At 39.6% G+C, this 13,415-nt stretch overlaps 1 protein-coding gene and 1 long non-coding RNA gene across 2 annotated transcripts; both read left to right on the top strand.

The window, feature by feature from the left end:
* Nucleotides 1-3,373: 3,373 nt before the first annotated feature.
* LOC133325229 (uncharacterized) lies at nucleotides 3,374-5,264 on the top strand. The gene is made up of 2 exons (XR_009754156.1): nucleotides 3,374-3,699; nucleotides 4,922-5,264. It is a non-coding gene; the product is annotated as an uncharacterized LOC133325229 (long non-coding RNA).
* A 4,496-nt stretch (nucleotides 5,265-9,760) lies between these two features.
* Nucleotides 9,761-10,681, top strand: LOC133325110 (trichohyalin-like). The gene has a single exon (XM_061533969.1). The coding sequence runs from the start codon at nucleotides 9,761-9,763 to the stop codon at nucleotides 10,679-10,681; it is 921 nt and encodes a 306-aa protein (XP_061389953.1).
* The last annotated feature ends 2,734 nt before the right edge of the window (nucleotides 10,682-13,415 follow it).

Genomic DNA, 13,415 nt, shown 5'->3' with positions numbered 1-13,415 from the left:
TAATTTCGGCAGGACTAGGGCATAGACATTGATTTTAGTACTGCTAAAAAAAAATCTCGGTCTTATTTCGAGAAATATTTTTGATTTTGCCACTCCCACAATAGTCTCTCCGAGACCTCTTAGCTTCATATCAGTCTTCAGAAGAACATTTGCTGCTGTGTTGGTTGTCATCGCCTTAGAGTTGTTTACTTTCTCCAAAATGATCAGAGTGTTATGACTCAATCCTCACTTCTGACATTTGTCATCGACTAGACACCTCTTCTCTTCTCCGTGCTTCAGACACTTTAGGCATAACTGGGCTGACTTCACCCAACTATATCGCTCGTTCGATGATTGACTTGCAAATTTCCTACACGCCACAATGTCGTGACCAATCAACTTGCAAAATCGGCATTGCCTCTTCTCCGCCATTCCTGATATATCTTGCTGGTCGAATATTTCTGGAATGTATTGTATTCTATCTGCTGCAGCTTCCAATGCTTGATATTGCTGTTCCAGAAAGTCCAGCACGTCTGCAAGTTTTTGAATTTCCTTAGACTTTTCACATTTTGCTCGTACTGAATAAGTCCCTCTTTGTCCAGTTTCCTTATAATAATCCTGGCTAAAATCGGATCAGCATAGTCTAACGGTATTTCCATCGCCTTCAATGCGTGAACACTCTCGTTCATGCTATCGAGTAATTTCCTTAAGCTGGATGCCGATTGATTATTTATATTCGGTTGATCTAAAATCGTATCCACTAGTTTCGTGAATAAAATTATTTTGTTACTGTATCGTTTTTCCAGCAACTCCCACGCTGCCTTATAATTTGCGTCTGTTATTTGTAGATGCTGCACTAATCGTAAGGCTTCTCCTTTCAAATTAGTTTTCAGGTAATACAACTTTTCCACGTCCGATAGTTGCATATTACCATCTATCATTTTTTTAAAAGGAACTCCATTCCTCCACATTTCCAAAAACTTGGAATCTCTATTTTTTCAATTCTACCGCATGAGCTTCTTCTTTTCCGCCACTTAATTTCCCAATTATTACTTGGATTTTCGGGTTCATTTTTTCTTCTACTTCTTCTAATTCTTCATCCACTTCTTCCAGTCCATAGTCCGTGGTTAGTTCTAAGTGCAGCTGCTTGATGTCCTCGAATTGTTTCTCCCACGTAGACTTGACATTCTCCAGAGCATATCTAGAGAATCCAGTAACATCTACTTCCATGGCATCTGAGAGCTTTATAATCCTTCTGCGAAATTGTGGCAGCACTGCATTTTTCGTTCCACTATTTGACTGTGGAGGAATTACGGCACATTCTTTTAACGCAGTCCGATCATCTTCACCCTGAGGAGCTTCTTTGCTCATCTTCAACTGCATAAACTGCTGCATTTGTTGTTGCATTTCCAGAATTTGCGCCTGCATTACCATGAACTACTGATGTATCCCTGCACTAGTGAGCTCTGTTACTGTCAGTTTCCCAGCTCTGCTATCTACTGCTTTTCGGGTTCTTCTTTAATTTTCTGCATGAGACCTCTGCATATATCATGCACGCTCAGGAATCGGTCCCATATGTTGTCCTTGAAATATACGTCGTTGTTTGCTCCCAGTTTGTTTAATTTTAGATTATATAATCTCGCCTCGTCCATTTTCGTTTCGAGCGACTTGTACACAGCTTCTAGTGTCGCTTTCCGTACCATCCCGCTTTTCAGTTTATCAGAAATCTCAATCATTTCTTTGAGAATCTGATTTTGTACCTTGTACAGAATATGTCTATCTGCCGACATTGTTTTTTTTTTTTTGGATTTGTGGCTATTAACTTTGGTTTTGCCTTATTTGGTTTTATTTAGTTTTTTTTTTAATATTTTGCCTATATTGGTTTTTTTTTTGCTTGTTGTGTGCCTTTTTTGGCTTTTTATGTGCCTTTTTTATATTTTAATATTTTTTATATTTTTTAATATTTTATTTTTTTATGTTGACGGTCGCTGCTTCTTTTCTCTCGAAGTACCACTGTTTGAGAAGTGTTGGGATTAGATGTTAATTCGCTTCTGATTTTATTGTAAACGAATATTCAATTAAGAGCTAGACCGTCATAGAAGCCTTAAGCTATCTTATTCTATGCGCTTATCATTGGAAATGCTTGTTTGTCCCTTACTGAGTTCACCACAAAAAATTATTAATATTCTCCCCTTTTTCTTATTCGTTATCAAATTCCCATGTAATGTAATTTATGTAAATCCTCGAAAATAAAGATAGGTCATACACTTTTCTTTTGAAAGGAGACGTAATATTATGGTAAAATGGTACCTACATATGTGGTACTGCAATGCGATATCTTTGTCGCGTAAACATCCAATTATGTAGAACGCGACCCATGCACGTGTCTTATGTTTACAGGTAGAACATATCGGTTTTATAATTTTTAAAAGATAACATCACAAATAATATGTAAACAACCCAATTAGAACCTATAATTGAAGCAGGTAAAAGGGTTTCCTTTATAAGAACAGTTGTTTTGTTTTTACGAAAATTTTAAATTTTATGACATTGTTTGTTTCAAAAAGGTCAAACTACCTCTCTGCGTTAGAGGTTCATAACAGTTAGCTTCAATTAATAACAAGTCCCCTAACCCCAGTAAATTTAGGTAGGTATTATAAATAATAAGCTCTAGGTATGCAAAAATTACGTACATATATAAATTGTGAGTACTCTGTTTTAAAATCAGTACATTATTGTTACTTGAAGAGTGTGTGTGCACATTTCGTAAAAAAATTAATAATTGAAATATTACAATTTAATAAGTGTTTTAAATACGTGTACATATAAATAATAAAGATGCCTAGACTACGCAAGCAATCAGTACAACAGCGCCAACGATTAATTGCGATGCGAGTCAGCAACTACCGCGAAGAAAACCCCTCGGACATCCTTAGGAACGCACGTTCTTTATCAACCAGAAGACGGAATGCAGAATATCGCGAAGAAGAGCGTGAACGGGATCGCATCCAGCACCAAACAAGGAGGAGATCTTCATACAATCGAAAAATAGAGCAGCTACGTAATACAGCACAGCATTTCTTTTCTCTCGAAGGACCACTGTTTGAGAAGTGTTGGGATTAGATGTTAATTCGCTTCTGATTTTATTGTAAACGAATATTCAATTAAGAGCTAGACCGTCATAGAAGCCTTAAGCTATCTTATTCTATGCGCTTATCATTGGAAATGCTTGTTTGTCCCTTACTGAGTTCATTATCAGTTGGGCATTGCCTTTATTATTGATGCACCCCAGCAGCGCACACAAGCATTATCACTTACACGCACTTATCTATGTAAATATATTTATGATAGGCACCTAAATATTTTATGATCTTCATGGTGTAAATTATGTTCATATTTTTATGAACACCCTGAATTTAAGCATATTAATGAGGGGAGGAAAAAAGAATAACAAGGATTTCCTTAGTAGCGGCGAGCGAAAAGGAAAGAGTTCAGCACTAAGTCACTTTGTCTTTATGGCAAATGTGAGATGCAGTGTATGGAGTGTTCAATTTCTAGTATGAGAAATTAACGATTTAAGTCCTTCTTAAATGAGGCCATTTACCCATAGAGGGTGCCAGGCCAGTATAACGTTACTGATTACTAGAGAACATTTCCAAAGAGTCGTGTTGCTTGATAGGGCAGCACAAAGTGGGTGGTAAACTCCATCTAAAACTAAATGTAACCATGAGACCGATAGTAAACAAGTACCGTGAGGGAAAGTTGAATAGAGAGTTATAAAGTACGTGAAACTGCATAGAGGTTAAGCCCGATGAACCTGAATATCCATCATGGAAAATTCATCTTTATCATTACTTACTTACTTAGCTGGCTTGTTACAGAACGGTTGTTCCACAAGCCGAGCTTAAAAACTGATTTCCAAGCGCGTCGGTCGTGTGCGCAAGTCCACCAATTTGGAAGACCACTCAGTAGGCTCAGTAGGCTATGAGCTGGGGCATTTTCATTCATCCGCACAACATGGCGTAGCCACCGTAGTCGCTGCAGCTCAATACGACTGACTATGTCGATGTCCGCGTATAAATTGTAAAGCTCGTGGTTCATTCGACGCCGATATTCACCGTCGACGCAGATCGACCCGTAGATCTTTCGGAGAGTTTTTTTTTTTTCAAACACCCCAAGAGCTGCCTCGTCTGCTTGCGCAAGTACCAATGCTCCTGATACATATAATAGCACGGGTAGTATCAGCGTCTTGTGAGTTTGGTCTGTCTGGAAGTGGCCTTGTTTCTAAACTGCTTACTTAGACCATAGTATTATTAAATACGTGTACATATAAATAATAAAGATGCCTAGACTACGCAAGCAATCAGTACAACAGCGCCAACGATTAATTGCGATGCGAGTCAGCAACTACCGCGAAGAAAACCCCTCGGACATCCTTAGGAACGCACGTTCTTTATCAACCAGAAGACGGAATGCAGAATATCGCGAAGAAGAGCGTGAACGGGATCGCATCCAGCACCAAACAAGGAGGAGATCTTCATACAATCGAAAAATAGAGCAGCTACGTAATACAGCACAGCATTTCTTTTCTCTCGAAGGACCACTGTTTGAGAAGTGTTGGGATTAGATGTTAATTCGCTTCTGATTTTATTGTAAACGAATATTCAATTAAGAGCTAGACCGTCATAGAAGCCTTAAGCTATCTTATTCTATGCGCTTATCATTGGAAATGCTTGTTTGTCCCTTACTGAGTTCATTATCAGTTGGGCATTGCCTTTATTATTGATGCACCCCAGCAGCGCACACAAGCATTATCACTTACACGCACTTATCTATGTAAATATATTTATGATAGGCACCTAAATATTTTATGATCTTCATGGTGTAAATTATGTTCATATTTTTATGAACACCCTGAATTTAAGCATATTAATGAGGGGAGGAAAAAAGAATAACAAGGATTTCCTTAGTAGCGGCGAGCGAAAAGGAAAGAGTTCAGCACTAAGTCACTTTGTCTTCATGGCAAATGTGAGATGCAGTGTATGGAGTGTTCAATTTCTAGTATGAGAAATTAACGATTTAAGTCCTTCTTAAATGAGGCCATTTACCCATAGAGGGTGCCAGGCCAGTATAACGTTACTGATTACTAGAGAACATTTCCAAAGAGTCGTGTTGCTTGATAGGGCAGCACAAAGTGGGTGGTAAACTCCATCTAAAACTAAATGTAACCATGAGACCGATAGTAAACAAGTACCGTGAGGGAAAGTTGAATAGAGAGTTATAAAGTACGTGAAACTGCATAGAGGTTAAGCCCGATGAACCTGAATATCCATCATGGAAAATTCATCTTTATCATTACTTACTTACTTAGCTGGCTTGTTACAGAACGGTTGTTCCACAAGCCGAGCTTAAAAACTGATTTCCAAGCGCGTCGGTCGTGTGCGCAAGTCCACCAATTTGGAAGACCACTCAGTAGGCTCAGTAGGCTATGAGCTGGGGCATTTTCATTCATCCGCACAACATGGCGTAGCCACCGTAGTCGCTGCAGCTCAATACGACTGACTATGTCGATGTCCGCGTATAAATTGTAAAGCTCGTGGTTCATTCGACGCCGATATTCACCGTCGACGCAAATCGACCCGTAGATCTTTCGGAGAGTTTTTTTTTCAAACACCCCAAGAGCTGCCTCGTCTGCTTGCGCAAGTACCAATGCTCCTGATACATATAATAGCACGGGTAGTATCAGCGTCTTGTGAGTTTGGTCTGTCTGGAAGTGGCCTTGTTTCTAAACTGCTTACTTAGACCATAGTAGCATCTGTTGGCCATCACAATCCTTCTCCGAATTCCAAAACTGATGTCATTCGTTTTATTTATGGCGGTACTAAGGTATATAAAGTCTTAAACAGCCTAGAAGCTGTAGTTCTCAAGTTCCACATTCGTCCGAGTCTACTGGACGTCTTGCGCGTTGATACCATCAGCATGGTCTTCTCGCCGTTTACTGCCAGACCCACTTTGGCAGACTCCTTTTCAATTTGTTCAAAGGTGACTGTTACCGCTCGCAATGTTCGACCCATTATATCAATGTTGTCGGCGTAGGCGAGTAACATGTGTTGTTTGGTGTACAGAGTGCCATTTCTGTTCACCGTTGCATCTTGTTTAACCTTTTCCAGTAGGATGTTAAAAAGATCACAAACTGTCACCTTGTCTGAATCCTCGTTCGGTATTGAAGGGCTCCGATAGGTCCTTTCCTACTTTAACTGCTGACCTTGTGCCACTTAAAGTTATCCTGCATAGCCGTATTAATTTTGCAGTAGTGTCGAACGCAGACATGTCTTTAAACTCCTCTGAACGGATAGGGCTGTCGAATGCGGCTTTATAGTCGACAAATAGGTGGTATGTGTCGATGTGTTTTTCGTAGGTCTTTTCCAGGATTTGGCGCAGACGGAAAATCTGGTCAATGGTGGATTTGCCAGGTCTGAAGCCGCATTGGTATGGTCCGATGATGTCATTGAACATAGGCTTCAATCGTTCACACAGCACTTCATATGCGATGGGAAGGAGACTTATTCCCCTATAGTCTGCACATATTGTCTTGTCTCCTTTTTTGTGTGCATGTGCATCCTCACCAGCATCTGGCCACCAGTCTTGAATAGTTCGGCTGGTAACCCATCGGCTCCTGCTGCTCTGTGGTTATTGAGCCGATTAATTGATTTTATGACCTCATCTTGGCTTGGTGGTATACACTCTATACCATCATCTCTTATTGATTCTGGGGTATCTTCTTCATCGCCACTATTTGATACTAGAAGCTTTTCGAAATGCTCCTTCCAGATCCTCAACACGCTGTCTGTATCTGTCACCAGGTTTCCTTCTTCATCTCTACAGGAGGATGTGCCTGCCTTCGGTTTGGTGTTTTACTCGTTGGTAAAAATTCCGGACTTCATTCTGACTCCTGTACATCTCGATTTGCACACGCTCACGCCAATTGTTCTTTTTGCTGCAGTTTGTAGGGAGTGGGCAATTCTTTACCATTGTGCTTCTATTATCGGGACAAGAGTGCTTTCTTCAAGCAGATGGCTAAGTTCAGAGGAGTATGCCTCGGCTACCTGTTGTGTTTGCAGCTTTTCGACGTCGAGTTTCCGTGTTGTATTAGATCACACCTTTGCTGAAACATTAAGACGGGTGCGTACCTTGGCTGCCACAAGGTAATGGTCCGAATCGATATTCGCTCCTCGGATCGATTGGACGTCTAAAACACTGGATGAATACCTTCCGTCTATCACAACATGATCAATTTGATTTCTCGTTACATGATCAGGAGAGATCCAGGTGGCCTTGTGTATATCGAGATGCTTGAATCTGGTGCTGCTAACTACCATGTTTTTTTCTGCCGCGAAGTCAATCAACCTCATGACATTGTCGGATGTTTCTTCATGAAGGCTGAATTTTCCGACGGTGGGGCCAAAGATATTTTCTCTTCCGATTTTTGCATTAAAATCTCCTAGCAGAATTTTAATGTCATGGCCAAAGCAACAGTCATATGTTGTTTCTAGGCGCTCGTAAAATATGTCTTTGGTCTGTTCATCTTTATCTGCGGTCGGAGCATGGGCGCAAATTAGACTGATGTAAAAGAACTTCGCTTTTATACGGATTATAGCAATTCGCTCATCTACTGGAGTGAATCTGTAGACAAGGTCTTTTATTCTCCTGTTAACCATAAATCCGCAGCCAAATTCATGTCTCGTTTCATGGCAGCTATAATACAAGGCGTAATCATCTGATTTACTTACGCCTGTCCCTTTCCATCGCATTTCCTGTAAGGCAGTAATATCGGCTTTGTACTTCTTGAGTATATCCGCCAAAGCGAACACTGCGCCTGTTTTGTAAACGTGCGCACATTCCAAGTGCAGATTCGCAGACCGTGGTCCTTTATACGTTTGCGGGGGTCGTCAACATTAGGGGGGTTTGGTTTTCTTTTTCTTAGTAGGTTGGGTTTTCCGAGAGTGGGCAACTAACCCGACGCCTCAACCCATTTTTTATACCCTCCACCATAGTATGGAGGGTATATCAATTTTGTCATTCCGTTTGTAACACATCGAAATATTCATTTCCGACCCTATAAAGTATATATATTCTTGATCAGGTTAAAATTCTAAGACGATCTAGCCATGTCCGTCCGTCTGTTGTAATCACGCTATCTTCTGAAGGAATTGAGATAGGGTGCTGAAATTTTGCACAAAGTTGTCTTTTGTCTGCAGACAGGTCAAGTTCGAAGATGGGATATATCGGTCCACGTTTAGGCATAGCTCCCATATAACGGTACCCCCAATTTTCGGTATTTTAAGGTTCTTGAGCGCGGTTTTCAACCAAATTCGCTGAAATTTGGTACTTTGAGCTCTTGTTGGGAAGCAAATCTCCCTACTAAAAATTATAAATATATGTCAATTTTTTCTGGTACCCCCCATATAACGGTACACCCAATTTTCGGAATTTTAAGGTTCTTGAGCGCGGTTTTCAACCGAATTCGCTGAAATTTGGTATATAGGGTTCTTATTGGGTACCAAATTTACCCACTAAAAATTATAAATATAGGTCCACTTTTTCTGGTAGCCCCCATATAAAGGTTCCTCCCAATTTCCAGTTTTTGGGGGTTTTGACCGGATTTTTTCACCGATTTGGCTGTAATATTATGAGTCCCTAATAGGTACCAAATCTCCCCACAAAAAATATGAATATAGGTACCCTCAATTTTCGGTATTTTGGGGTTCTTGAGCGCGTTTTTGTAGCGAATGCGTTGCAATTCGGTATTTTGTAGTCGTATATGGTAACAAATCTGTCCACCAAAAATTTATTAATATTCACCGCCTTTTTGGGGTAGTCCCCATATAACCCCCTTTTTATACCCTCCACCAAGTTTGGAGGGTAAGTCATCGAAATATTCATTTTCGACCCTATAAAGTATATATATTCTTGATCAGGGTAAAATTTTAAGACGATCTAGCCATGTCCGTCCAGCCATTTTTCGGTATTTTGGGGTTCTTCAACGTGTTTTTCTGCCGAATGCGTTGGAATTCGGTATTTTTGTAGTCGTATATGGTAACAAACCTCCCCACAAAAAATTATTAATATTCTCCCCTTTTTCTTATTCGTTATCAAATTCCCATGTAATGTAATTTATGTAAATCCTCGAAAATAAAGATAGGTCATACACTTTTCTTTTGAAAGGAGACGTAATATTATGGTAAAATGGTACCTACATATGTGGTACTGCAATGCGATATCTTTGTCGCGTAAACATCCAATTATGTAGAACGCGACCCATGCACGTGTCTTATGTTTACAGGTAGAACATATCGGTTTTATAATTTTTAAAAGATAACATCACAAATAATATGTAAACAACCCAATTAGAACCTATAATTGAAGCAGGTAAAAGGGTTTCCTTTATAAGAACAGTTGTTTTGTTTTTACGAAAATTTTAAATTTTATGACATTGTTTGTTTCAAAAAGGTCAAACTACCTCTCTGCGTTAGAGGTTCATAACAGTTAGCTTCAATTAATAACAAGTCCCCTAACCCCAGTAAATTTAGGTAGGTATTATAAATAATAAGCTCTAGGTATGCAAAAATTACGTACATATATAAATTGTGAGTACTCTGTTTTAAAATCAGTACATTATTGTTACTTGAAGAGTGTGTGTGCACATTTCGTAAAAAAATTAATAATTGAAATATTACAATTTAATAAGTGTTTTAAATACGTGTACATATAAATAATAAAGATGCCTAGACTACGCAAGCAATCAGTACAACAGCGCCAACGATTAATTGCGATGCGAGTCAGCAACTACCGCGAAGAAAACCCCTCGGACATCCTTAGGAACGCACGTTCTTTATCAACCAGAAGACGGAATGCAGAATATCGCGAAGAAGAGCGTGAACGGGATCGCATCCAGCACCAAACAAGGAGGAGATCTTCATACAATCGAAAAATAGAGCAGCTACGTAATACAGCACAGCATTTTACTCGTCGACAGGATGATGCATTAAGATTAGCCGAACAGGAGAGAAATACGATTGAGCACTCGCTTCGTCGTCAAGATGATGCGTACAGAATAGCCGAACAAGAACGAAACACGCAGCAGCACACGGTTCGTCGTCAGGATGTTACGTACCGCTTGGCGGAACATGAGCGAGATACGCGTCTTCACTCGATTCGTCGTCAAGATGATGTATACAGATTTGCCGAACAACAGCGAAACACGCAGCAGCACACGGTTCGTCGTCAGGATGTTACGTACCGCTTGGCGGAACAGGAGCGAGATACGCGTCTTCACTCGCTTCGTCGTCAAGATGATGCATACAGATTGGCCGAACAAGAGCGAAACACGCAGCAACACGCTATTCGTCGTCAGGATGTTACGTACCGCTTGGCGGAACAGGTGCGAGATACACATCATCACTCGCTTCGTCTTCAGGATGATGCATACCGATTGGCCGAACAAGAGCGGAATACGATTGAACATTCGCTTCGTCGACAGGATGATGCTTACAGGATGGCCGAACAGGAGCGAAATACGGTTCAACGTTCGCTTCGTAGACAGGAATTGGAATATCGATTGGTCGAACAGCAGCGAGATACGCTTCAGCATTCGCTTCGTCGTCAGGATGCAACATATCGATCAATGGAACAGGAGGTCTGATTTATCATATCGCATATCCGAACAACGCCGAAATACGCAACAACACCGTGAAACCAGGAATTCTGCTCGTATTCAGTTGAACCAACTGAGGCTGATTAGGAACTGCCGCGTACGTATTCACCGAATGGATCCCATTAACCGTGAAAACCAAAATGCACGCCAAGCTGAGAGGAACGCAATTAGGAGACGAAACATTTCCCCGGAATCTCGAATGGAATTGCTACAAATGGATTGTGCAAGACACGAATCACGATTATTCGGTGAGTTTTTTTAAGTTATTAGAAATGGACCGACGGAAATTTGTATATGTTGTGGGGGTCTCTGGTTTCCAAGTCAAGTTAAAGAACTTGTCAAGGACATTATTCTACAAAAATTCCCTAACATAAGTGAGGTGTTTTTATTATCTTCCAAATTTCCATCCGAAAATAATAAATACAAATTTTGTAATACTTGCCACAGAATTGTGAGTGGTGGAAATGTTCCCTCTATTTGCCTTTCTAAAGGCTTGTCATTTCCCGATATACCAGAAGAACTCAATGGACTAACACCATTAGAAGAACGCTTTGTTTCACCAAGAATTCCATTTATGAGAATTGTTTCTCTTGGGTACAACCGTCAATGTGCCGTAAGGGGAGCTGTTGTTAACGTCCCCATTCAGTTGGACAGAACCGTTAATGTTCTTCCACGTACGGTTAATCAAACTGAAGTAGTTCAGGTATATCTCAAGCGTAGGCTAGAATATGAGCATAGTTTCATGACTGAAACAATCAGGCCAGCTAAAATTTTTCAGGCTGCAACATATCTCGTCGATACTGAATTGTATAGGAAGCACAACATTCGTATATCTGGCGATTGGCTTCGAAATATGAGTTCCAATGAAGAAGTTCCATTTGTGTCCGATATTGCAGATCAGGAAATTGTGTCTAACTTGATAAATAATACTACAGAACAAGATGAAGTTGACGAATTTAATCCTCAAGAAACACTATTAGATAATAACCTTGTGGATAATATTCCTTTGCAGCGTATTTCAGTTGCTCCAGGTGAAGGGCAAAGACCTTTAGACATTTTAATGGATGAAGACTCGGAAGAGTTGTCATATCCTACAATATATTGCGGTATTAAACGTACCTGTAATGCCACAATTGGCAAAATAATAAAATCTGAAGTTCGGCGATATGACAGACGTTGTGCACGCGTTGATAAGATTTTATATTCCTATAAGAAAGTAGAGTTTGCCCGCATTGAAAATAGCATATCTACATGTTTAAGAAAGAAATTTGGGGCAAGACAATTGACAGCTGCTGACGCATTGGATGATCAGATAATTCAAAACCTAGTTCAACACGATGACGGCTATCACATTCTGAAAGGCATTCGTTCTTCTCCAGCCCATTGGGAAAGTGAAAAGAAAAAGGTTTTGGCAATGATAAGACAATTTGGCCTACCAACTTTCTTTATTACATTATCCGCTGCAGAATCTCAATGGCCAGAATTAATAGTGATTCTGGTAAAAATTGTCGAAGGAAATGACATTACTGAAGAAGAGGCAATGTCTTACAGTACGCAAAGGAAATATGAGCTTATACGAAGGGATCCGGTTACGTGTTCCAGATATTTTGACCAAAGGATTAGACATTTATTCAAACATTTTAAAACCAATGGCGGGGTATTAGAAGAACATCACGTTGTGAAACATTACTGGCGGATTGAATTGCAACAACGCGGTTCTCCGCATCTTCATGGTATTTATTGGTTACATAATGCACCACAATTAAATATTTTGGATACTACATCATTCCAACCCGTAATAAATTTTATTAACAAATTCATTACGACTGATTCCTCCAATATAAACGTCGAACCCTTCATCAACGTTCAGCGACACAATCATGTCAACTGGAAATAAGAGGCCAAATGTTTTGTCGTTTCCACATACCACACCCCCCAATGCCAACTACAGAAATCTTATTGCCTTTACCGGATGATATAAACCCTGATCAACTTAAACAACATAAAGACAATTTTGAGAAAATTCATACATTATTAAATGCAAATTTTACAAATATTGAAGAAAACGAACTTCAAATATTTGAAAGATTTTTATCTGACAGTAGAATTGGAATGAACCAAGAAGAATATATTATGGCAATAAGATCTTCAATAAGAAAACCTCAAGTTTTCTTGAAACGGACATTTAGGGATAGGTCAATAAATGCGTTCAACACAAAAATTTTATCAATGCAAAGATCAAACATGGATATTCAATTTGTGTTGGATGCATATGCCTGTATCTCCTATATTGTCAGTTATATCAATAAGTCAAATAGGGGAGTTTCCAGACTTCTACAAGAAGCTATTAATGAAATCAGAGGGGGCAACTATTCCGTCAAAGAAAGGCTACAACACATTGGAAATAAATTCATCAATGCTTCAGAAGTATCCGCACAAGAAGCATCTTATAATATACTTGGTATGTGTATGTCACAGTGTAGTAGCGCCGAGGTCTATATTAATACATTTCCACCGGAAAAACGTGTCCGAATGATTAAGTCAAAGCGGGACTTACAAAACCTTGAAAGGGAATCCACTGACATTTTTAAATTAAATATTCTGGATCACTATATCCAACGTCCCGACATTTTAGAAAATATTTGCTTGGCACATTTCTCTGCATATTATAGTTATTCTAGGAAATTGAGAAAATCTCGATCTCAAGAAGAAGACGATGATT

Source organism: Musca vetustissima, unplaced genomic scaffold, assembly GCF_032173495.1.
Source record: "Musca vetustissima isolate MV318-11 ecotype Yass unplaced genomic scaffold, APGP_CSIRO_Mvet_v1 utg143311, whole genome shotgun sequence".
NCBI lineage: Eukaryota > Metazoa > Arthropoda > Insecta > Diptera > Muscidae > Musca > Musca vetustissima.
Note: the sequence above shows the minus strand (reverse complement) of the source record. Positions and strands in the feature narration are given on the sequence as shown.